The sequence below is a fragment of the Eleutherodactylus coqui genome, chromosome 1, assembly GCF_035609145.1.
Source record: "Eleutherodactylus coqui strain aEleCoq1 chromosome 1, aEleCoq1.hap1, whole genome shotgun sequence".
Taxonomy (NCBI): Eukaryota; Metazoa; Chordata; class Amphibia; order Anura; family Eleutherodactylidae; genus Eleutherodactylus; species Eleutherodactylus coqui.
The window spans coordinates 353,399,049-353,425,802 of NC_089837.1; the positions used below are offsets into that span (position 1 = coordinate 353,399,049).

A 26,754-nucleotide genomic window follows, 5' to 3' on the forward strand; every position below is an offset into this window, starting at 1 on the left:
GCGATTCGCTGCTCGTGGGATTTAAATTGCGGCATGCCGCGATTCTTCGCTGTGAGCCTATCTATTAGATAGGCTCATCCCGGAGACCTGTCAGTGCTCCCCCATCCTCGCCCGGCCGTTGATTTAAAAAGTCCTTTAAATTTATACATTAGTAATTAACAAGGAAACAGTGTATTGCACTTTTCTTTATTAAACACTTGTGAACACTTCACTGTAAAAATCCATAAAACTCTTATAAACAAACAATTTGTAAATAGCCTATACTACAATAAAAGAATCTGAAACACATATTTACATGCAATACTGACAAATTTGGCACTTTATGAAGAAAACGTACAAAATTATGTATTAAAAGAATTTAAAATGATTTTTTTAAGCTTTTAAAACCATGCAAATGCTCCACAAGCACTTATGGCTCAGCTTGATGAAGATGTGGCGTTCTCATTGCCGTTTACACTACTTTCAGCGTGCTTCCATAAGTCTGTTGTAAAACAACCTGAACATTGTCTAGTATGAAGTCGAATGCCATGTTCCACACAGATTCCACAGACTGCTGCATTAACCTGGAACAGTAGAAAAGCATTAAGCATTACAAATGATTCACAATTATTGTGCTCTGGCCATCCTTCCATTGTCATATACTAGACTTATTAAAAATAAAACCACGAAAAGGCAGTATTTAAAGAGCATCCGCGCTTGTACTTCGGAGTCTCGTGCTCTGTCGGCTGTTCTTAGCTCCTACTGGCAGTTGAAGTTGGCCCCATATAGCACTATATAAGCGTTATATGGGGCCACATTCAGCTGCTGGTAGGAGCAGAAAACAGCCAACAAAGCACGAGCCTCCGAAGTGCGGCCGCTCTTTAATCTATATAATTAAAGGGAATGGAAGCAAAAAAAAAAGTACAGATTTTTTTACCTCAATTTTGTGGCCAATTGGAGAAAACTACTTTTTATTATCAATCTCATGGTTTATTGAAAAAGAAAGGATGAGCGGTAGATAAAGATATTACTCTTAACTTTTCTGCCTTTCTTCAGTGAATGAGACAGAAAAGGTGAGAAAACACCGGCTTATATTGTCCGTCACTGTAATATAACTCATGCTGATTGGCCTTGTTACGAATGAAAGAAAACAAGTCACCTTTTCATGTACTTTATAACCAGATCTAGTTTCTCCAAATCTTTCTCTTCAATTAAATCAGTGCAGTACTTCACTACTTGCAATATGTCTTCTTCCATAGGATCTGGTGAGAAATAAAAGATATTACTACAAATTGTCCCATCGATTATGTAACTTGACGTACAATTACAAGTCTAAAAATGGCATTAAAAAGGCGCACACAGCTTAGGTTCTGTTCACAGCGCATTTCTGGTTTATGCTTGACACATTATGAGACTCTCCAGCCATCTGCAATTCACAGACGTTGCAAATAAGTGCTCTATTTTACACTGCGAGCTATGACACATTTCTGACCTCAGTGCTGCAAAATTGTAAACTACATGTGCCATCCATCTATCATTCTGCTATACAGCCTGCTAATGACTTCCCAACTACTGTAAAATATGGGGAAATACCATAATCTGGGAAGAAAGACTTTAGCGGCTCTCAATCAGCACTTTCATTTTAGAAACTGTACAAAAGAAATCCCTAATAAGTGGTGAGGCTCACAAAGCACTGGGACCTTGTTTTATCTATTACCCCTTTGCATCCACAATCTGTATATGTACATCCTAAGGCCTCCTTCAGACAGACCTTTTTTCAGCATTTAGCGCTGCACTTTCAGAGGCTCCCATTATTTTCAATGAAGCCTATCACACACCTTCAGACAGACACTCGATCGCGGTCCTCAATGATGAGGAGCGCTAAAAGCCGGCGTTGGCCGCAGCTCAAAACGAAAGTAAAATGTGGTGCTTTCAGCAACGCCAGTATGAGGGGGGCTTAATTGTTGATGCACTGTGCAGCTAGGACGTAATTATATATATATATGTTTATTATCATATCCTCCATTTCAGTGGCATATCTCATTGTATAGCAATTTGTCAGTTCAACCCTAAGCTGTAATGATCAGCTCTTACCAATGAAAAGTGATGAACATAGTGGTTACATGAGCCAAATTATCAGCCAATGACAGGCAAAACAAAAAAAAATTGAAACCTTTGTTTCCAGGTCTCCCATTGATGATTGATGTTCAGTGAACACATATTTGGTATGTTCAGAAGCGTAAGAACATATATATTTTTTAAATAAATTTGATTAAATTTATTACATTAGACAGAAAAAAAATGAAGAAAATTAGAATTTTATACTATTTCTGCACATTCTCCGTAAATCTAGAAAAAAATTCTAGTACCATAAGAAAGCACAATCTATGCCACGTAAAATAGGCATCAAATTTTACTGTTAGAATGCAATGTTTTGAAAATATGAAATTTTGATATGACATTTAGGCATTAAAGGACTTGGTCACGACAGGGTTAAGGTGGACTGTGTTCTTCAGTCTGTGTGTTATATATTAGGACTAATACCAAAAATGCGCTTTGGGCCCTAAGATATAGAGCGCTCTGTCTGCTATGGCTGCAATGACACTTCCGTGAGGCAGATAGAGAAAAATTGTGCCAGTGTGTCATTTTTCCAAAACAATTTAGAAAACCGTAAGGTGGAGGATTCTGTGAAGCGGGTTTTATATATGAGGCTCGTAATATTTAGGAGCTACAATTGCAGTTCATTACATTAGCTTTAAAAAAAACAAAAAAAAACTAAAGTTTTGTACTATGAAGTTAAAAACAGTGTTTCTGCCAAACAGAGAATACTTATACTACCCAGTATGTATTGCATGAAAATACTGTAAATACCATTTTCTTGTGTCCTGAAGTACATACCAGAAATTGTAGTTATCCACTCCCTCAGCAATGTTTTCACATCATTAAATTCAATGGCACCTGCCAGATTAGGAGCTTTTAATCTGTAATTGCACCCTTCAGTCACGGATCCTTGGACACTTGATGTTGAGGGATCTACTGCAACCTTAAAGCATAAGTAAACGTGATGAAATGATGCACTTCTCATACAAGAAACACTACAACAGTTATATGTTATTTCTATATGAATAGATTCTGAAATATTGGTTAGTTTGGATCATTGAAACAAGCCTTTCCTAATACAAAGCACAGAGAAATATTCCTTATGAAAGCAAATCCGTCACATTGAAAATCCAGTCCAATCTACATGCAGCATGTAGAGGAGGATGAGCAGACTGCTATATAATTTGGTTAGTAAAAACTCAGTACACTTGGTCATTTGTTGATCTAAACCTCTGCTCATTCTGGGCTTAAGAGTCCAGCGGGCGGTGTGACTATAATTGTGCAAACAGAAACAGCTGTCAATCACTGATAGCTCCGCCCACTGGACCTCAAAGCTCAGAATGAGCAGAGATGTTAAGGAACAAAATACCAGTTATACTGAATCATTTCTAACAAAACAATATATCAATTTGTTAGGGCCCTCTGGCATTCTGAACATGTCAGGTTCCCTTTTAAAATGTATACAATAATCATTTTACCTGAGACTGCCCGGGAAGTATGGCTTCTAGTTTGAGTGGGGCATCTTTAAACTTTTGAGGACTCTCGCTTGCTGCAAAGTTTTTAGCAGGGCTACTAAAAAGTTTGTTTTTCAAAGGACTATGCAACTTTTTTGCAGGACTGACTTCATGTTTCTTTCGACTCCTTTTTTTTGACTTCATCGCAGGTTTTTTGAGTTGCAGCAAAGGATTTTTGGAAACTGAAAGAGATGAGAAAAAAACAAGAAAAAAACTGAAGCATTCTGGACAATGGCTTATAATTAGCTACTCTTATCAGTGCAGGGAAAATAAGTCATATAAAGCCATGATAACAGATAATGATGATAATAGTGGAAACATCAATGGTGGACACTTCTCAGACTGCTGTGGAAGACTTCCTGACTTTGTTCAGGGCACTTTTGGAAATTTGTAGAATTACTAATATTCATGTTGTCTTACCTACAGTTGGGTTCAGATTAATGCAGTTTTCAGAATGTTTATTTCTTTGACCATAGGCAGCTCTTAATTCCTCCTGGAGATCGACAGGCAGGGCTGCAAATACTTCCGGATCCACCTGATAAACAAAGTGATCCAATGTGTAAACAGACAGTTTACATCTACATCTGTTTTATGCCACATTTTTCTGAACTGCTACAGCTTTTATTTTAAAAATGAATTCTGTTATTTATGGGGAACACCATCCTGTTTATAACACTGTGAGAAACAACTGTTCATTTTCCCCCCCAATAAGTATCTGACTGCAAGAACTTTACCTTCTATAATATGCCTCAATTATTCATTGTAATCCACAGCCATGAATGTTCCAAATAGGAGTTGTGGCCAAAAATAATGCCACAGCGCACCAGTTCTGAAACCAGGGTCTTACCTGTGAAAAAGCTGGAAGAGCAATGACATTAATGCCAGACTCTTCAGCTTGTTCTGAAAGTGGTGGGATCTGTAGAAGGACAGTTGCCACTGGCTGTTCTTGCAGTCCAATAGTACTGCAACTATTTTCTTTTTTTCCTTGGAGCACGGGCAATTTGTGGTGTAGGGCAAACGTCTGTTCCACCTGTTCCCGGATATCAGGGGGTAGTGCTTCTAAAACAGATGGGTCGACCTGCAATGCAAAATTTGCATTACCATTAGACAAGTGTTCAGTGCATATCAGCACCATATACAGTACATCTTGAAAAGGTTTTCCAATGTGGTCATATAAAAACAAAAAAACAAAAACACAAATGTTACAAAGTAGCAACGTTAAATATTAAGCTATGACTTTACAAGTCCTACTGTACATCAGGGCATCCAAAATGCATGTAAATATAACGGTCTTGTTCTACAATTATAACCACGGACAATGGCTTACTTGTGAAGGGGATGGAACTTCAATTGTAAAATTAACTCTTGATCTCATGCTGACTGGGGAATGAAAACCGTTCTTCCTTCCAGGAGGTTCTGCTTTGCTAGTGCTTGGGTCCTGACTAGAACTGAGATTCTTTAGGCCCGATGAGACTGAAGAATGTGAGTCTGAGGCTGATGAAATTTCAACGTCGAAAGCAGCAACAATGACTGTGGAGGCAAACATGTGTAAATTACATTTTTAAGTGAAAATATGAGAGAAAATATGTAAGGGGACTATAGAGTGTTTTCAATACAGCGAAACTTTTTTGGGATGTCAAAAACTGTGACAAAAATTATGGAGAAGGAAGGTCCTCTTAAAAAAATGGACAATATGCAAAGAATATGATGGAAATTAAAAGGAGTTATTAGGGCATAATCCGCCTGATTTGACATCGGGCATAGAGAGAGACAACTGCATGCTGGGTGGGACAGCTGCTGAGGCAACCATCCAACAACCAGCAAGTTTAATGCATGGGTCCCAGTATCAGATGGCTGTCTCGGCAAGTGCCCTGCTCAGTATGAAGTTACGTCTCTCCAAACCTAAGGTTAGATGTGGCGGGAGAGTATACCTGGAGAATGGCTTTGAAATCCATCATAGAACACTTTGCATGTCTCCGACCGATGTCTTTAAATATGGATTAAAGCAGTTTTGCAGGACTGAACAACTCATGACCCATCTTCAGGATTAATCATCAATAGTTAATTGGCGGTGGTCTGCCACGTGAGATACCTACCCAACAGCTGATTGCTGAACTCTACAGAGCCGATGTACTGCCGGAAAGACACAGCTCTGTCCATACTACAATATCGCAGGATGATATTGCAAGTAAAGGGCCCCTGCTGATTGCCATCCAGGACCACTGCAGTGTATTCAGAGCAGCAAGTTTCCAGCAACAAATTGCCTTTGAACAGCCTGATGATCAACTGACTGATGGGGTCCTGGGCGGCAGACCCCCGATGAGCAACTATCGTTTTTCTGAAGATAGGTCATGTATAGTGCAGTCCTGCAAAACCCCTGTAACTGCCTTTAGGATGGAAATACCTTCTGCTTTTGGTGCTACTCCCAAATACTAACTCAATCCAACCTGAGGACTGTCAATAAGAGATTACCTCTTTTGCCATCTTCTTCCATGACTGGTTTATTTTTCCTTTTTTCTTGAAACATATCAATTAGTGAACGGGATCCTCCTGGTAACAGACCGGATCTTGACGACAAGGAACCACGGTTAGATAGATGTGTGTGAACCAATTGCTGCATCTGAAGTCCAACCTTGTGAAGGCAAGAAGTTGTAATTCATAAATCTTGAGGATACTGTATAGGCTACATGTAAGACAACACGTAATCAGAGAAGTAGTGTTAAGAGGGTCGTCCCTAGATGGTTTTTTTTTTCTTTAAAAGCTCCCAAATATCTACAAAAACGCTTATGAAGTGTTCTAAGTATTGTACTAGTTGAATATATATCATTTTAGGGTTCTTGTAGACTAGCCAATTAGCACTTGAACGAGCGAATGCCGTTCAAATTAGCTTGTTCGCTCTCGTGCAGCCTGCTTAGACAGGCAGATACATCTTTGGCGTATTCAAACAAGAATCATTCAGTCTTTTACCTCCGCTGCATAAGGGAATGAAAAAGGACTAATCACGCGCTGTTTAAACCAAACTATTAATGAACGAGCCAACAATAATTTTTGTGAATGATTATCGTTCGTTCAGTTGTTGGCTGCCTTTAGACCAAACAATTATCGTTCACTTTCGCTGGTTTGAACGATTTTTTGAATGATAATCGTTCAGTCTAAAAGCACGTGTAACTGGTTGACCTCCTTTTTTTACCCAGTGGGATGTGCCCAACAGGACCGACACTGGGAGGGATTCAGAGACGGCACACATGATGGAACTACAGATTGTTTACTATAGGTCCTTGCATATGTCTGTACTTCAATGACCTTCCCCTAGCTTCTGCATCATTGCCTCATCAGCATTCTTCCTTCCTGCTGTGCGGAATGCAGAATGCCAAATCGCTCATAAGTACTGAAATTGACCTCCAGAGACGATCAACACCTGCCAATGTGAGTCTATGCTGCACTAACAAATGTAGCGCTACTGCACATGCTCGCCTTTCCTGCTGAAAAGCAGTGAGAAATCAGGGCAAAACTCACTGATAGAGGTCATGTAGTGAATGAATATGCCGCCAGGTACTCTATAATAGAGCCACACTTACAGCTTACAGATAACGTAATGATGGATGGACTTTCAGACAGTAAACAGTAGCACCAAGCTAAGTGAAAACAGGGAATGCCTTGGGCTGTAAGTTTTTTAAACATTTCTAATGGGGCAAAGGCTTAGTTTTCAACAAGGGATAATTTAATGGCTCTTTTGGTTTCTGGGACAACCCTTTAATAAAGGTCATATATACAGACACATATACAGAACATTTGATATGAAGGGAAAAAATGTTATTGTGTAATTGACCTACCCCTCTCATATCTGCAACATTCAATTTCATTGACTGAAACATTTTCAAGGTTTCTTTGCTAATCACTTTGGCACTATCTGTGGCCTGGTCCAAAGCTACTGACCTAAGGAACCAGAAAACAAAGTGTTAGTAGAGGCAAATATAATGAACTTGGATCACAAAAGGAATTAGTTACCAGATAACGTTTTTATTCAACAGTTAATGGAAGCTCTTTACAGGTAGTCACAGGGACAATGTGTAACTATCAGGTAATGGGGCAGCCGCCCTGATCTTTGTTAGAGGGGTTGTCCGTGTTATTTAATTTGCAGGTAAACAGATAAAATAGTAACCAAACTAATACTCACCTCTTTCAGCACCCCGCAAGTCCTCTGTCGGCATATCTGGGTCTCCTCTCTGAGATATTGTTAAAAGGGCTGCTGCAGCCAATAAGAGGGCTCAACAATTGATTGCTTAGCTCTGCCATTGGCTGCAACCCTTTTAAATATTCTGACAAAATCACAAGTAAAGATACTACAAAATAATGAATAAATGAATAGTAGGAATCACTATTTTACATAGAATTAGTACAGTGGAGTTAAGATGAAGAACCAGAGTGGCCACAAATGTGTGTCAGAAGTCCCATAAGCCTTGCAGCCTTTTTCATGCTACTCCTTACGCTAATAAAATTCTGGGATTCCTTGAGATAATAGTGGAACTGGATTCTTTCCACTTTCCAAGAATATCACACAAATGCCCTGACTGAGGGCATCAAATATAGTTTGAATCTACTGAATCGATCTCGCCAGTGCTTATCCTTTACACTTTTTGGCACAGGAAAGTAATGGTTGTTCATTTGTTGCTCAAGTGCGAGTTCCTATCATTAGAAAGCAGTGCAAAATTAACAGAAAAAAACAAATATATTGCATTATAAGAACCTGGCATATTTGTAGAAGCAATTTACGGCGCTTGGTCCTGGGCTTTAATCCCAGCTGATAATAAAAAATACGGCAGGGGATTAAAGCCCCTGCTTCTGCAATCAATCACAACACACAACCCGGAAAAGGAGGGAGAAGTGTTTTTTTTAACCACCTTCTGCCTTCTCCTTTCTCTAGTACACAGCACTCAATGAGTGCTTTGTACTAAAGAGTGAAAGTCGAAGTGTTTCTTCCATTACGCGAGCCGGTGATCATGTGACCGCCGAGATCCTGTGGCATAGCATACCTACAGGGTCCTAGTAGACCCTGATCAGCTCTGCCAGTTACTGATGTCACTGCAGCGGGAGGTTTTCCCCTATATCTGGGGCTCCTATGGATGCCCCAGCTACAGTGGAAAATGTCAGATAAGAAAAAAAAAATCCATGTGAATGACCCCCAGAGGTCTTTCATGACCTAACTGCAACAATTCAGGAACATTATTAGCATTACTGCAAGTCTTGGACTTCATGACTGAGAAAACTTAAAAACCCTCACTGTGGTGCCTGAATGGCAGTTATAGACAGTGACCTCTGATTTAGACTATTACAATAGAGACACATGTTTACTACAATTAGACATTTACCTTGCAATATTGTCACATATTCCATGACCACCAAACTTTGCAGGTTCTATGGGTGCCCCGGCTTTTCGCACCATAATCTTGAGTATAAGTTTCCTGCCTTTCATTTTAGCTGATTGTAGCCTTCGCTGGATTTCTTCTGCGAGGTTCTCCAAAAAGGCTTCAGCTTCACTGGTCTGAAAACACATTCTATTAGTTGGAAATGTATAGCGATCAAACACATCCATAAAATCCCAGCCTGAAATGCCATTTAGCACTTGAATAAACACATTAGGCTTTGTTAGGACACCACAAACATCACAAGGTCACACTGTGGCATTGCAAGTAATGATTGTGATTGTGTTACTACATGTGATATGCAAACAAAACTTGTTGCGACAAATCGTGAGAAATCAAGACCTGATGGATTTTTGGTTGCAAATGAGCTTTCCAGCACATCAATGTAAGATGCTTGTGGCTCACGACACGTCACTGATTTTTTTTTGTGTCTAATGAGTACTGCAAATCCTAATTGCACACAACTCTGTCAAACTAAACCCTAAAATAATCATGCAGACAAATCACAAACTTTTCTGGTGTTGTGACTTGTATAGAACTTGAAATGATGCTATGAAGTGAAACCCTAGCCTAAAGCAGCACAGAAGTGAAGACACAAACAGACTAAAACTGTTAAAATGTGTAGCCTTCAACTATCATTTATAGCTGATGTCAAATGGGTGTACCTACAGGGGATGAGGTTTCATCCGGGCCCAGGAGCCTTAGGGGGCTTAGGCCTCTCTTCTCCATATAGGGAGCCCAGTACTATGAATAAAGCATTATAGTTGGGGGCCCTGTTACTTGATTTTGCATTGGGGCCCAGAAGATTCAAGTTGTCTCTGGCTGATGACATGTAGTATACAATATTCTTGATACAGTGCACAGCTGAATACATATGTAGACATCTCCTATGGAAAGAAACGCAGTCTAAAGTTTGCCACAGATTTAAAAGTTACTGATCTGAATAATTTTAGGATTGCTAATCATTACTGTCTTGTTTGTGGCTAGTAATATGATCGATTCTGGCTTGTATAAATTTGCTTCACTACATAGAATCTTTAAAGGGAACGCATCATCAGAAAAGGTCTATTGTTCATCTCAAGTTTTTATGTTGAACATATTAAAAATATAGGTCATGATCAATATAAAGAAAATCCTAATATCCTGCAGTTTTCACACTGACCCCGAAGCCTAATAATAGTGTGACATTCCTGTTTTGTACAGAAAACTTTTCAACAATCATCTCATTATCATCACGGGATTGACACCTATATAGATAAAACAAGATCCACCATTCACAATAGGCAATGGTCACGGCTCACCACCTCCCAGTATAATGACCTCTGATCATGCCTAGGACAGCCTCCCTTATAAGTCTATTGTGTCTATGGTTCACGAGGCTACTGTAAAGCATCTATCGACACGCTGTTAATAGCCGTTCAGGCAAGATAGCAGCCTCCTCCATAGTCATGTACTGTCAGAAAATAACAAAAACTATAATTTATCACAGGGAGTAACAGTGTGTCTGTTGCAGCACTGTGACCTCCCCACTTGGGGATAATCAGGGAAGTTAACTTATTCTCGATTCCCACATAGATAGGAAAAAGCAAAAAAAAAAGAAAAGAGCAGAGCAGGAAGTCTGCCTCCTATGGTCACTAAGCTAAAATTGATTTAGCTCAATGCCTGCAGGAGGGTATAGCTGGTGTGTGTAACCAACACTCTTTCTGCTTAGTGTCTGCCTCCTAGTGGTAGCAGCTATACCCATGGTCTTGCTGTGTCCACCTATGACACTTTTTCCTTTAAGATTCATGCTTTAGAATTGCTCTCGGTAGTTAGAAGTAATTGCTATGATCCTAGCGTTTATGTAGATTTATACAACGAATGCCATAAACAGTGTCCCATCTGTTCAATCCCAATAGCTGTAGCAGCATCAAAAATACCTTTTTTTTAGTACCCAAGGATTGTAAAATAATATAAAAGATGCTACCTTTGTAAACCGGATACCATAGTTGATTTCTGCAGATACAGATTTTCTCTCCTTCTCTTTTCTAATAGGTCGATCATCTAATCCTCGGCAGAATCTGTATAACATCTGGCCTGTTTTTGGCCCAAATTCCTTCTGGAGTTTTGACATTGAAAGATTTTGGAGATCTCCGCATGTTTTCACATTTAGTGATGCTAATTTATATTCCATAGATCTGCCAACTCCTAGAAATATTAAACCAAGAAAAAATGGCTTTATTCAGATGCTGTGACACCAGTGTTTAAAATTCAAAGGTGCGTTCACACATGGTGTGACTACACCCGGGGGCTCCGTGACAACTGCTGAAAACAGCCTGGTGACGGAATCCTCAAACTGAAACAAAAGGAACCATTCACTTCTATTGTAAAACAGACCCCTCTTTACTTTACAAGGTTTCTGTTTGTTTCCACTCTATTTGGAGTACAGAATAGCGTAGTCAACTACGAATAGTTCCTTGTGTTCAAGTTTGGGGATTCCGTCCAAGCGCTGCTTTCAGAGACTATCGTAGAACCCCCAAATGTAGTAATAAAATTACCTGGTAATGTACTAACTAGTTGACCTCTAATAAAATCATCAACATCCTCAGGCTTTAAATGATATTGTCCATCTGGTTTTGCTCTTCTTGTTGCCATTCTAGCTAAAAGAATATTGGAGCCTAATAAAAGAGCGAAGAAAAAACAACAACAATATTATTATTGCTATGTCACATAGTACAAATCCAGTGCAGAAGAAACATACCATAGATGAAGAAAATATGCAACCCAGAATTGTGAAGGGTCTGATTTTATACCTCCGTATAACACAGGGACACCAGAAGATGCAATAGCCTCATTTGTACCTTAAGTAGAGCAGTAAGATAAAAAAAAATACTGCGATCTAGATATTATGCCAGTGCCCGAGTCACAATTCACTGCAATATACAGATGTAGTCATAATTACATGTGCCCAGTGCAGTTAGGACATATATAAACATCCCTGATATATGCGGTGTATGGTGCAGGTTCTGGAGCCAAGCCCACTGCATACATGGCAGGTATCAGATGTCTGACACTCCCTGTAATAGCCATAATTGGAGAGAACACCGATCGCTGCTAAGCCTTTAAATATCCCTATCAATTCTAACAATGGTATTTAAATTTTCCAAGTGACAATGTTTAAATCCCAACCTGAGGTCCCCCTACTATGAAATTGCGTGGTGCCGTTTAGGTGTCATGGCAGGTTACCATGAATGCTTGCATATTAAGATGCACCTGTGGCACGTTCTATAATAGGAAGTCTGTAAAAATACAGTATAATGCAATAACATTGTATTCTACTGCATAAGCAATTAAAGTATCACAAGTGCAAGTCCACTATGGGAACTAAAAAAAAGAAAAAAAAAGTAGAAATAAGTAAAACAAAGATTTTATAAGTATTGTAAAAAAATATTGAAAAAAAAGGGAAAAAATGGTATTGCTGCATCTGTAAAGGTCCAAATTATTGAAATATTACATTATTAAACTCGCATAATGAACATTGCCTGAAAAGAAAAATGCCAAAATTGCACTTTTTTGGTCACCCAGAAAAAATGTAATAAAAAGTGATCAGAAAAAGTCATATGTAGCAGAAAATAATACAAATAAAAACTACCGGGTGTCCTGCAAAAATCGAGCCCTTACATAGCCCCATCAACAGAAAATAAAAACATAAAAGTGGTCAAAAGGAGATGGGTACTTTTTTCTAATGGTACTACATAAAAATATATAAATTTGGTATTGCTGTAATTGTATTAACACACAGAATAAGGAAATGATTTTCACTGCACCGTAAATAATAAAAAAGTTTTTAAAAAATGGCGCAATTGTGTTCCCCCCCCCCCCACACACTTGGAAGATTTTTAGAAATTCTAATACATCATACGGTAGCGTTAAATGGTACCACTAAAAAATATAACTTGTCCTGCAAAAAACAAGCCTTCAAGTCGCCAGAAAAAAAAAACAATTATGAGAACACCAGAATTGCATAATGTGACCTGGACACAGGAGCATCAATGCCTTGAAAGGGTTAAGAAGAATATTTAAATACCAATGACTGAGAACTAGAGCGAACGTGCTCGTTTAGAGCAATTACTCGATCGAGTATCGCTTTTTTCGAGTAACTGCCTAATCGGGCGAAAAGATTCGGGGGGCGCCGATTGTTCATTAATCTTTACATTCATCAAAAAAACACCTTTCAGTTGACATCTTCACCTACATCTTTTGGGGTTCTTCCTAGAATTATTATCTTTTTTCCTGACCCCCCACAGTGAAGCTCACCCCAGAAAAGCTTAAAAAAATTGGAGATCTGCCAACCTATTGTACACAATCCTCTGACTTCCTGTTTCTTCACATAATGCAGCCAGTTGTGTTTTTACACAGCTATTAGCATCCCCAAGACTACTATGGTGGTCACTATCACCACTTGGGCCAATATAGGGGACACTATGGGGGTCACTTACTACTGGGGCCAGTATGGAAGGTCACTATTACTACAGACAGACTTATTGAAATGTTGTGCAATTAAGTAGGTTTCCTGGGTTCTCACTGCGTATTTGTGCCCACCCATTCAGTTCAATGGCTTATTGCAGTGTGTAATATGCCCTAACAAGGTCATGCTACGTATTTTTTCACGTGATTGGACATCGTGCGAAAAAATACGTTCACTTTGTATTACACACACAAGACATCTCAGTCATTGAAGACCATTACAAAGGGAAGTACAATCCGAATATGATGGGCGACTTTTGCAGGTTCTTACAGAGAGAAAGTAATGTTTCTTACAGGAGGAAGTCAAGATCCGGATATCATTTCCGCCAAAAACAGTAGAATAGTAATATTACGGCACGTCCAAACTGTTATCTTAAACAAAGGAAATAGTTTGTAACTTGAAAGTGAGATGTGCTGCTAGTACTCAATTTTACGAGTAGAATCGGCATGATTTAATTTTACAGAAACATCAATTACTATCTGTTATGGAAGTTTTAAAAAAAATTTGTTGCAATGTCATCATTCTGGTTCCTGAGGGGGTTTTAATCGTCCCATGTAAAAGCATGCAGAAACTGAATGAGTAGACAAGAGTCGTCCAGACGTTCAGTTTTAAGCATGCTTAAATTCCTGAATGAAGTTCGTTCAGTATAAACAGCAACCATTCAGTACTGAACAGCCACTGTGTTAAGTGAATGAAGAGGGGAGAGCGAGGAGCGAACTCTACTCCAGCCGCCCAGCCTCTCTGCTGGCTGCAATGGCAGCAATCCAGCGATACTCGCTCCTGTGAAACAGGCATTGTTTGCCCGACAGTCGTCCCATGTAAAAGCGCCTTTAGCCTCCCAATGACTATATGGATAATAGGATACCAGACTATAGAGTCTAAGTAAAAGGCCTGGGACAGTTGGTGGATGGAGTACACAAGAAAAAGCGGAGGAAGCGACTCCTCCACAAATGCAACAAAAACAAAGTCAGCATTCCTAACATAAGCCATTGCTACAATAAATCCAGTAACAGAAACATGCACTGCAGCATTGTTATGGGACCGGTGAACATATCTCTAGACCGGAGGGGACAGAACCTACCACCATACTGTTTGTTCCTTTTAGGCTAAATGGTGAACCTGACAGGAATGAACAGTGTGGCATTGGGTTCTGGCCCCTTCAATCTAAAGATGCATTCACTCATCCTAGGTTGGGTTTCTCATAGGTTGGTCAATATTTTAATGAATTTCTGAATGAATACAAACCCATTCCAATAGATGCACTACACAGGGTTTTCTCCTTAATTACGGCTCGAATACCACTAGCAATTTCATCTGGAGTGAGCTTGGTCTCGGCAAGGATTTCTGTAATATCCACCAGGGCTTCATCGCAACTTACAGCTTCAATGTCGTGAGTATAACTGGTGTAAAAACAGAGAATGGTAGAAAATATAGTTAATAATGTAATAACTGAAAAATGTGCATGCTGCACTATTTCTTCTGTAATTATGTCATAAGGCAGAATGGAAGCTGGACGCAAGCTATTAGAGTCAATTGGGGCTATCCGATGCACTTTGGTTCCGTCACAGGATAACATAGTATGCTAGGCTGAAAAAAGACAAATGTCCATCCAGTTCGGTCTGTTTCCACCCCCACCCCCTTGTTTTTTTTTTTGTCTTCCTCTGGATCAACATGAGGCAGAAGCCAATTTACCTCATTTTGGGGGGAAAAAAGTCCTCCCGACTCCATAATGGCAGTCAGAATAATCCCTGGATGGAATTGTTTTCTGCAAGGATGACATTTTCCTGCTCCCATGACAGAACATGAGAATGGGAACCCAAACATAGAAGCGAACAGAGTCTTATTTAAAGGGGTTGTCCCGCGATAGCAAGTGGGGTTAAGCACTGCTGTATGGCCATATTAATGCACTTTGTAATATACATCGTGAATTAAATATTGGCCATACAGAAGTTATACACTTACCCCCTCCGGTGCTGGCGTCCCCGTCTCCATGGCGCCGACCAAAGCCGCCTTCTCCCTGGATTAGACGCGCTTGCGCTGTCTGCCCTCTTCTGTCCGGCTCCGGCGTGCTCGCGCCGCAAGGGTCTTCTGCGCATGCGCAGAAGACCTGTGCGGCGCGAGCACGCCGGTGCGGCCCCTTCAGCGCAAGCGCATCTAATCCAGGGAGAAGGCGGCTTTGGTCGGCGCCATGGAGATGGGGACGCCAGCACCGGAGGGGGTAAGTGTATAACTTCTGTATGGCCACTATTTAATGCACAATGTATATTACAAAGTGCATTAATATCGGCATACAGTGCTTAACCCCACTTGCTATCGCGGGACAACCCCTTTAAGCTTCTTTATTTTTTTTTGTTTTTTTTTTACTACTACCTGGGTGGGTTGATTTGGTATAAAATTAAAATCCTGATTTTCTTCAATCTCTTCACAATTTTCGATTTCAATTTTCTTTTAGCCATTTTTTGTAAACAAGTTAAAAATACAAGACTTTTATATAAGAGAAGCATGTGGATAGCAATTTCTTTATCTGATAAGGACCAAGATTCGTAAGTTTATGGCACTTTCTCCTAGGCTTTAATCCTGGGCATTAGTAAAAATACGGTGCGGGATTAAAGCTCCTGCAATGTAGCAGCCTGTCAGTCACTGTCAAGGACCCAGAAAAGAAGGCAGAAGCAGTTTTTAACTCCTCAATGAGCACTATGTAGTGAATAGAGAAAGCGAAAGTGCCGCTCCACTATTTGACCCAGGGATCACGTGATCGCCAGGTGCCCCTTATAGTGGTAGAGCTGTAGGGTCTTAGCAGACCTTGACCAGCTCTCACAGTGACTAATGTTAATACAGGGGGACTTTTTTCCCTGAAACTGTGTAATTGGGGCTTCTATGGATGCCCCAATTACAGTGAAGAGTGTGAAATTAAAAATAAATAAATAAAATAACGTGAATGACCCCAAAGGTCTTGTATGACAACATGGAGAATATGGATGCTTACAAAATAGTTACAAAAAAGTTTAAAAAAATTATAGACTAAAATAAAAAAAATATAATATAAAATAAAAAAAATATAATATAAAATATATGATAGATAGAAAGAAAACAACCCACTGCCTATGCCAACTATAACCATCGTCATACGCGCCCTATAATCCGAGACTATACAAATTATACATCAAAACGTTGAAAACAAAATGAGGAACCCAGTCCTTTTATTTTGGTATAAATATACTAATTTTAAAAATAAACTATAGAAAAGAAAACAAATAGAGATGAGCGAACGTACTCGTTTCGAGTAATTACTCGATCGAGCACCGCGATTTTCGAGAAAATTTTGTGAAAAAAAGATATAACCAAATAGCTCTGCAAAAATAATTTTGGTAGCTCTACAAAAAATAAAATAATAGTAAGACCATAAAACCACCACATAGGTAAAATCCCTTAAAAGTGTCTGGTCCTTTTGGACCAAAGCACCCTGGTCTTTAGGAGATTAATATATGCTGATTATCAGAATTGAATAGGGCAATCCTAATAATCAGTACTTACCAAGGAAATGCTGTGCATGCAACTGCTTTATGTAAAAGAATGGAGTAAGAACTGTAGTTGCATACACATGAAGGATCTCTTGTCACAGCCCCCACATACTGCCCTCTACCCCTCAGCTATCACAGTCCCCACGTAGCTTTTTCTGTGCTGATTAGCCACACAGCCTTCTCCTCTGCGGTGCTATTCTGTAGAGGACGTTGATGAGCTGGCAAACAGTGCAGGAATCAAGCGTAAGGGCTCTTCCACACGGGGAGCTAGGCGCGCAAAAAAACATGTGCGTAAAAAACACGCAGCTATTAAAACCAATGATTTCCTATGGGAACATTCAGATGAAGGCATCTGAACGCTCCCATAGGAAACCATTAGTTTTAATAGCTGCGTGTTTTTTTTTTAAGCGTGTGACTTTTGCGTGCTTAGCTTCCTGTGTGAACGAGCTCTAATGTTAATTGTCTATGCTGAATTCCTGCACTTTCTCCCGGCACATCAGCATCCAGTGCACTGGTAAATTGTCCAGATTTCTGCAAACCACGCTACCTCTCTGCCCCATATTAGCCATATCCACAGTGGCTGGGGCTAATGTCAATTTGATGATTCTAACTAAAGTGCCTCAGAAAAATAGTGATTAATCAAAATAATTTGATTAATTAGCCAGTTTTGAAGGCCCCTTTAGACACAACGATTATCACTCAAAAGCCATGAGCGATAATTGTTGCATGTAAATGTGCCCATACTTCACTTTTCTGCCGAACGATGGATGTCAGTTCGGCATGAAATCCATCATTCAGCAGAACAGATGATAAGAAGGACCGCACGCTGTGCTCTGCCCTGGGAGCGCTGATTACATTGTCTCAGCTGTCTGTTCCCTGGCAGAATAAAGGGAGTTTATTAATAGGCATTAGTACCAAGTAGTAGTTTATGCAAAAATGATCGCTCAAAAGCCATCTTCTGAGCAATCATCTTTGTGTCTAAATGCACCTTAAGCACTACCAGTATATATAAGCAGTACATCTCTACTGTTCATGCATTCATATTTATTTAATGTTATTTACTTTTGCACCTTGCATGACAAAGTAATAGTTTCCATTTCTTATTTACTCACTTTAAGGAAAAAAAGCACTAAAATTACATAAAAGTAAAGTCAAATGCATTCAAACTTTGTAAAAGAGTAAGAAAGCTTACCTTGCCAACGTTTTATACAAAGTTATGGCGACTTCCTTATAGGCCTCAAAATCATAGGAGACAACTTGAAGATCAGGACACAGTTGCTTCGCTTTACCAAACATCATTCCATTCTTCACGCCTGCCTGCCTAGAAGGAAATGAGAAGAAATACATATACGTTTAGCAGTCAACTAATGAGTTTAATTAGATAAATCGTTATATGGATGCATAGATATATATTTTTGTAGTCTATGTAAGAAATATTGTGGTTTTTTACCTTGCCTCATAACTACAAGATGCAATTTCTGCAAATGACTGCTGAGAGATATCTGCGTCTATTCTATTCTTCTGTGCAAGCTCTGGATGGTCCCTTACAGGGAAATCCAAGTTGTGTCCATTACTTTGTGCAGAATTCATACTGTCTAATGCAGAGTTGTCTAGTTTGTCTGAAATAGGAAAGCAGAAAAATAATTTATCCTAAGAAAGTTAACACAATGCAGAACTTATCAAGATCAGAAATAGAAGACTGGACAAATGATATTCTGGTCTTTAGCTGCTGACCTATCGCCTGGATAGGTCATTAGTAGTTGATGAACGGGGGTCCATCGCTCGGGAATCGTCCGGCCTGCTGCACGGTGTAGTCGGCAACAATGGTCAAGGGAAGCAGGGTAGGTCATCAGTTAAAAAAGACCGGAATATCCCTTTAATTACTCTGATTTTATAAAGGGAGATGCTGTATTATCATTTTATTCTTTCAAGATGTAGAAGTATTTTATTTGTCTCTATGACCAAACACATGAGGCCATATTCAGACAGTCGAATGCAAGTTGCAACTCGGGGTGCAGCCTGCATCAAACAGCATGGACACCAGTCTGAGTGCCGTCTGATATTCATGGAACCTGTGCATTACGTGTGCTATTCTAGTCCGTGAAAGCACAAGAAGAGGACATGCAGAGATTTCTTTCATAAAGCCTGTCAATGAATAGCCTCATAGGCTACTCTGAGACAGTATGTTGTCTGTGAAATACACAGACAGCACAAGACCCAAATATACGGCTACCCGAATGGGTCCTAATTCATTTCTGACAGTCCATACAAATATGTATACACAAAAAAAGATGTAAGTTATACACCAATTGCATTGACTTGCAGTTAGAAGAACAAGAAAAATTAGGTAAAAAAAAATAAAATAAATAAAAGAGTAATTGCTTTGTAAATAAAATAAAACTGCAACATTTCTTAAACATCAAGACGATAATCAATTTTTATAATGCTTCACTGCTACCTTACCAGTTTTATCTCTCATCAACTTATTCTGATAGTACTGTAACTCTAGTTGAGGGTTGGCTCCTTCGCGGGAAGAGGATTTCCCACTACCTCTATTGCTTGTGACGGCCACAGGTTTACCTATAGAGAGCAGCAAAAAATAAAAAAAGAGCCTGAAATAAACTAGTTACACAGAATAAAAAGTAAGAACATTCAAGTTATCTTGAAAAAAAAAGGCAGAAGTAAAAGAAAGTTACAGCCATCAAATGTGTGAAAATATAAGGACATTTTTCTGGCGTTTTCCCAATAGGCTTCTGTATAGAACTTGAAAAATGCCAGAAAAAAAAGCAAGTTGCAAAATAAATTGAAAAACAAATGCAATGAAAAACAATTGAATCTCATGGCATTTATAGCAGCAAGGGAAAAAAAAGTACGTGTGTGGGTAGCCTACTACACTACATTAAATTCGACAGCTTTTCCTAGCTGCTATGCTATTTTTATTATTTTTCCCCAATTTGAACAGCAGCTACTCTTTGATAGAGTCACCCAATTATAAGCTGATCACTGGAGTTTCCACAACAGACCCCAGTAATCAGCTGCTATCACGTAGGAATTATCCAGTTAGTTTTCACTTCCACTGTAGTGACTGTTCGTGAAATGAAGCATTACATCCATCAAAATCAAGTGGACAACATCGGTCCTCCAGATTTGTAGTACAAGGGGACGAGCAGAGGACTTCCCTCTATTACATGGTCTACAGGTGCCGATACACCTTCTATAGCTGTTAGCTCAGGGGTCCCCAACTCCAGTTCTCGGGGGGCCACCAACAGCTCATGTTTTCAGGATAACCTATGGTAAGAACACCTGTGGCAATGTCTGAGGCACCGACAATTACATCACTTGTGCAATTCTGAGGAAATCCTGAAAACATGACCTGTTGAGGGTCCCTGAGGATTGGAGTTGGGGAACACAGTATTACCTGACAGCTACAGCATTTCTTCTGGCTCTCTATATACATGAACGTTCAGTTTGAAAGTTCACGTTTGGCATTGATACGTTTTCAATGGCCAGAGAGAAGCAAGTGCCGTCAGACAATTCTGATGGCAGCTTATCACCAGAGGAAACAAAAGAATCAGGTGTTGAGATTCAATGTGTTTGGGCTGCAGTTGTCCGGTCCTGCCAAAACTGACGGATCTGGACGACATTTCCGACGTGTATGGCGGCCTTAATAGGGGTCACCTAATCAAAGCAAATTATCCCCTATCCTGTGGATAGGGAATAATTTACACATCAGTGGGGGCTGACCGCTGGGATACTACGGTATTGAATGGAATGAACAACGGGACCTCTGAAGATAGCCGAGCACTTGAACTCAGCTGCCTGGCATACCCATTGAAATGAATGAAGTGGCAGTACACATGTGTGGCTGATACTCCATTCATTCCTGGATGAACTAGACACTATTCAGGATCAGAGGAGGTCTCAGCAGTCAGAATATCACAGATCTGCTAACTCTTATCCCATGGATGACAACCCCTTCAAGTAGATAAATCCTCTAAGCAATGACTTCCCACTTCTGAAAACTTAGCACAGAATTCCTTAAGGGTACAGGCTGATGTTGAGGTAACCGCAATGTGGCCACAACCCTGCCCACCTGCGGCAGCAATAGCTACAGGACCTTGCCGATAGCAGCAAGATCGTACGGGCATGGGTGGGAATTTATCCCCTTATTTAAAAGGGATGGCTTCCACAGCAGCGTATCTGGTGCCAAAATTTACATGTTGAGGATTTAAATTCTGCATTGCATGTCAATTTCTGTGCAGATTTTTTTCCGCAGCGTGAGGACCAAATTTTGAAAGTCTCATCCACTTTGCAGCTACTGTAATTGCTGCGGATTTTAAGTGTGGAGGGTCCGCACAGAAAATCTGAGGCAAATCCACCCTATGTGAACATGCTGTGCACTCTCCAGCTTTGTATATAATCCGCATACACGTTAGTACAGGGGTCCCCAACTCCAGTCCTCAGGGACCGCCAACAGGTCATGTTTTCAGGATATCCTATAGCAAGAACACCTGTGGCAATGTCTGAGGCACCGACAATAATTACATCACCTGTGTAACACTGAGGAAATCCTGAAAACATGACCTGTTGGGGTCCCTGAGGATTGGAGTTGGAAAACACTGCGTTAGTACTGGTCAGCACGCAGAATGACTTCATCATTAGGAACTATCGCTTTGAACACTAGTATTCTGCTCTCGCACATGATCTCGGTCGTCCATCTGCAGCGTCATTTGCTAGATCTGCAGCAATTTATCCAGCTGCAAGTATTCCACCTTATAACAAATATATGACCAATAACAGCAGAAAAATCAAAATTGTGAACATGAAGCACTAATTACAAATAAATCAGAGAGAGGACTCTTTTAGATCTCGCTTATTAAGGGCTCGGTCAGATGAGCGATTTTTTTAGCACATGAATAGGCAGGTGCGATTATTTAGTGCCTCTAAAAATCAGACATGTAACCCATTTCATTGGAAAGCATTAATTCTAATAGAGCAGCTTTTTAAGTGCACCTATTCATGCCCTAACTCATTGGACTTGAGAACGATGTACCTATGTAAATGAGTTAGGCTGCCTGTTCGCGGGCGTTGCGGTATCCCGCGGCGCCACCCGGGAGCAGGAGCCAGCAGACAGGCTCACCACGGAGAATCATGGCAATTCATAATGCAATAACGCCCGTGGACAGGCAGCCTAACATATTGGAAATTTTGCCTTGTTACATGGACTATATGGCCACACTGCCACCTGAATGGACTATATTCATCACCCTCTATAGAGCAGGTATGTGTGTTGTAGTCCATGTAGACAGCAGTGAGGCAGTCTACAACTGCACTCTATACAATATACAATACATATAGTTATAAACTCATTTTTCCAAGTTTACTTTCAAGCACAAATCTTTTATGGGTCTAAAGTTAAGTAGATTTGAATAGAGAAAAGGGTGCGTTCACATGTTGCAGGTTGGAAAGGTTTACTAGTAAAGTGAATAGGATTAAAGCAAATAGAGGAAACGAATAGAGATGAGTGAACGTACTCGGTAAGGCCGATTTCGCAATCGAGCACCGCGATTTTCGAGTACTTCACTACTCGGGTGAAAAGATTCAGGGGGCGCCGTGGGTGAGTGGGGGGGGGGGGGGGGTTGCAGAGGGGAGTGGGGGGGGGGGGAGAGGGAGAGAGCTCCCACCTGTTCCGCGCTGCTACCCCCCGCTCCACCACGCCACGCCCGCCCCCTGGCGACCCCGAATCTTTTCACCCAAGTAGTGAAGTACTCGAAAATCGCGGTGCTCGATTGCGAAATCGGCCTTACCGAGTACGTTCGTTCATCTCTAGAAACGAGCAAAAAAAAAATGAAATGCTGCAGATTTTCTGCTGTAACTGTATGGTTATTCTAATCTGCAATTTTACTGCGGATCGGCTGTAGAAAATCCACAACGTGTGAAAGCACCCTTAGGCGACATGCACACGTACGTGTCAGTTTCGGCTGTGGCTTCAGCGGTGTCCGCGTGTATCTGCTTTTATTTTCTTCTGTCTGTACTGTGGATTGCAGTCAGACATGCGCCGTCCAGATTGTTTTCCCTTTTTTTTTTAACTCCCACTTTTCCCACAGAATTTGCGGCCCGTCCACAATACCAATTGCGGATGGGCCGCATGGCTTCCACTAATTACAATTGAAGCAGTTAGTGCAGAATCTGCAGGAAAATGGAGCACGCTGCGATTTTCCATCCGTTAACGGAAACCACAATTGGAAACCTCAATTGACATCCGCCCTTGTGCATTCACTAGAGATGAGCGAACGTACTCGGTAAGGGTGATTTCGCAATCGAGCACCGCGATTTTCGAGTACTTCACTACTCGGGTGAAAAGTACTCGGGTGCGCTGTGGGTGAGCGGGGGGTTGCAGCGGGGAGTTGGGGGGGGGGGGAGAGGGAGAGGGCTCCCCCCTGTTCCCCGCTGCTACCCCCCACTCCCTTCTGCAACCCCCCGCCCCACAGCACACCCGAGTACTTTTCACCCGAGTAGTGAAGTACTCGAAAATCGCGGTGCTCGATTGCGAAATCGCCCTTACCGAGTACGTTCGCTCATCTCTAGCATTCACCCTTAATCATCTTAGTAGCACAGACATGGGATACGAACAACCAGCACACAACACAAGATGGCATATTTTATTTATAAATAAATAAAAAATAAAAACAAACAAACAAAGAAAAACAAACAACAACCTCCAAATGAATTTACAAAGAAAAAGCATTTTACCTGATGGATATTTCAAAGAACAGGAAGTTAATGAGTAGAGATGAGCGAGCGTACTCACTAAGGCAGATTACTCGAGCACATGCCTGCTCGTGCTAAAAGATTCAGGGGCCGGTGGGAGGCGAGTAGCGGGAGAGGGATCTCCCCCCTCGTTCCGCCCCACTCTTCCCCGCCGGCCCCTAAATCTTTTGGCACGAGCGGGTATGTACTCGAGTGATCTGCCTTAGTGAGTACGCTCACTCATCTCTATTAATGAGCAAAGTGATATAGAAGCATATAGATGGCATCACTTTATCTTGCAAACAGCAACCAGCAAAGTTGTGACCAGTTACCTTTCAGATCTGGTCGGTTACGTATACCAACAGACACAAAGAAGCAGTCCATATCCACATGTATTATACAATTCTGGCACTTGGAATGGGTCGAAGCAGGCACGGCTCCTAGAAATATCAAGAGACATCATTTTTACATAAATGGACCAGGGACGGGCTCTGTCACACATACTCTACTCTCTGTCCTGTCAGCCCTTCTGTTAGTAACAGCACTGCCAAAAAGGATTTAAAAAAAAAAGGAACCTTGATATACCTGTGATTATTCTATGGGATCCATCAGGATTATTTTATTAGCCATTTGACAAGGGATCAATCTAAGCCACCATGACTCTGCACAGAGCTGTACTCTGGGTACTACATGCTGTACTGTACACTCAATGTACTGAAGGCTCATTAGGGAACGAGCGCTGTGAAAGGGAGAAGCGGTCTGCAACACAGAAGGGCTTCTATTTCACAGGGCCAGGAACAGAGCTGCTGAGATTAGCGGAGAGGAATAACACCAGCACGGGTGAACAGCAGCGGCACAGGAGGGTTAAAAATGAATAAAATATAACACAAACATTAAATAACTGTTACATAGAAACAGATGTGCCTGCACTATAGCGAACAGTGCAGGCACAGCTAGAGCGCCCTCTGCAGCTAAAGTAGCCAGCTGAGGATAGATTTCTCAGGCCAGTGTTCATCTAGCTGCATAGCTGAAGAGCTGTTATGTACGAAAAATATATAGAATAGGCTAATAAAACCTATTGCAGAAAATTCATAGAATCGCCTGGAAGATTTTCTCATCTGTAGTCTCCACCCACCAGGTCATAGAAAAGTGACAGACAGGGTGCATTCACAGGACCGAATATCGGCTGGGTTTTCACGCCCAGCCGATATACGGTGTCTCTCTCTGCAGGGGGAGGAGGCTGGAAAAGCCGGGAGCAGTGCTCTGAGCTCCCACCTCCTCTCTGCCTCCTCTCCGCCCCTCTGCACTATTTGCAATGAGAGGAGGTGGAATGGGGGTGGGGGCTAATTTCTGGGAATTAGCTCCACCCCCACCCTGCCTCTCCTCATTGAAAATAGTGCAGGGGGGTGGAGAGGAGGCGATCTGATCAGAACAGCCATGTTTTTGATGGGAATTGGTAATGTTTTGTATACTGATCATGTGACATGAGTGAGGCGGACACTCTGCACAGAAGATCAGCACTAACATGCCCACCTGGTGGGCTGGTCTTGTGCTTTCATCTTTCAGCATGGAATTGTATGTGACACGCAGTACCACTGCGTATTGTCATTATGGTAAATCAGGGACATGCAAAAAGCACAGATTGCATTCAGGGAGAGCAAATCAGAGCAAAGGGGTGGATTGCATGCAAAATGAGGGGAAGAGTGTGGAAATGCTGTGGCTCTGAAACTACAGTCCTGCCCAGAAGACAGCAGGAATGTAACAAAAGGATATAACTGTCAACTACTTTAAAGTATATCTGCACCTTCAGATGACTTTAAAGCCACATGTGTGTATATCAGGAAAAATATTATTCACAGCTATTATACAACTTGTATCCTGTATCCATCACCAGTTTTCCACTTTTCAGGCTGCATCTCTAATTTTCATTTAGTTCCAGCAGCACGTATGGGAGTCTCTCCTTCCTTCCTCCTGTGTTCGGTCTAGTGATCTTGTGATGTGAACTAGTTTCTCTGAAATGAGATACTCCATTGCTCTGAGAACTGTAATATCTAAAGGCCCATTTAGACAACAATTATCGCTCAAAAGCTATCTTTTGAGCGATAACTGTTGCGTCTAAACGAGTGGCCATCGTGCACTTTTCTTTCACGCTCCTTTCTAGCCAGCTGGAAATTAGCGATGAGCCTCATCAGCGAGGCCCACTTATGATATCTCAGCGGGCAGTGCTGATGGCATTCTTTCAGCTGGTATCCTGCTGGCAGTTCTCAGCGGGACACCAGCTGAAAATCGAAGAGAACAAAGCAGCTGTTTGCATAAACAAAACAGCTGCATTTTTCTCAGAGCCATCGTGGGGGGGTATCCAGCTCCACCTGCATTAACTCTTTAGTAGCTAATTAGCTACTTAGAATTATACAAAAAATATCACTCAAACTGTTGTTTGAGCGATCATCGTTCTGTGTAAATGGGCCTTTACCCAGACAGTTACAGCTAGGAATCAGAGAGGAGGGCACTGGCTGTGGAGCAGCTCAATGTAGAGGGCACTTCAGGGAGAAGGATCACATTCAGGTCCATTGTGAAGCATCACACGCTGCACTAGAAGTTCACTTTCTGACTGCAGCTGATAAAAGCATGTATACAGGTATGTTTAAACCTCAATCCATGGCTACTATCCAGCATGGTCAAAACTGCTCACAGACTCTAGCACCCCCAAATTTGAGCATGAATTTAGGGGGGGGACAGAATGAAAATTTGTTTATTAAGTGGGAAACCTTACTCTAGAGTAAAGCTAATTTTGTTGCTGACCACTAATTGAAAAATGGCTACACTTGCAGGCTTGTTTTCTGTTGCAATAAATGGGGGTTAAAGTAAGAGCAAAGTACTTGGGCTGCCTGACCGCGGGTGTTGCAAAGTCCCGTGGCGGATCTCTGCCGCCCAGGAGCCAGCAGACAGATCTCCGCAGT

At 41.1% G+C, this 26,754-nt stretch overlaps 1 protein-coding gene across 1 annotated transcript in view; it reads right to left on the reverse strand.

Annotated features, from left to right (window-relative positions):
• Positions 1 to 172: 172 nt before the first annotated feature.
• REV1 (REV1 DNA directed polymerase) overlaps positions 173 to 26,754 on the reverse strand; it is a 45,437-nt gene continuing 18,855 nt past the window's right edge. The window contains exons 7-23 of the mRNA XM_066577146.1: positions 24,127 to 24,234; positions 19,508 to 19,624; positions 18,495 to 18,663; positions 18,237 to 18,365; positions 14,769 to 14,923; positions 11,554 to 11,673; positions 10,983 to 11,203; positions 8,963 to 9,135; positions 7,427 to 7,529; positions 6,066 to 6,225; positions 4,921 to 5,123; positions 4,441 to 4,671; positions 4,014 to 4,128; positions 3,558 to 3,775; positions 2,878 to 3,022; positions 1,139 to 1,241; positions 173 to 563 (exon numbers count right to left, since the gene is read on the reverse strand). Coding sequence (XP_066433243.1) covers positions 452 to 563; positions 1,139 to 1,241; positions 2,878 to 3,022; positions 3,558 to 3,775; positions 4,014 to 4,128; positions 4,441 to 4,671; positions 4,921 to 5,123; positions 6,066 to 6,225; positions 7,427 to 7,529; positions 8,963 to 9,135; positions 10,983 to 11,203; positions 11,554 to 11,673; positions 14,769 to 14,923; positions 18,237 to 18,365; positions 18,495 to 18,663; positions 19,508 to 19,624; positions 24,127 to 24,234 — 2,582 coding nt within the window. The 3' untranslated portion in view covers positions 173 to 451. The remainder of the gene's footprint in view (positions 564 to 1,138; positions 1,242 to 2,877; positions 3,023 to 3,557; positions 3,776 to 4,013; positions 4,129 to 4,440; positions 4,672 to 4,920; positions 5,124 to 6,065; positions 6,226 to 7,426; positions 7,530 to 8,962; positions 9,136 to 10,982; positions 11,204 to 11,553; positions 11,674 to 14,768; positions 14,924 to 18,236; positions 18,366 to 18,494; positions 18,664 to 19,507; positions 19,625 to 24,126; positions 24,235 to 26,754) is intronic.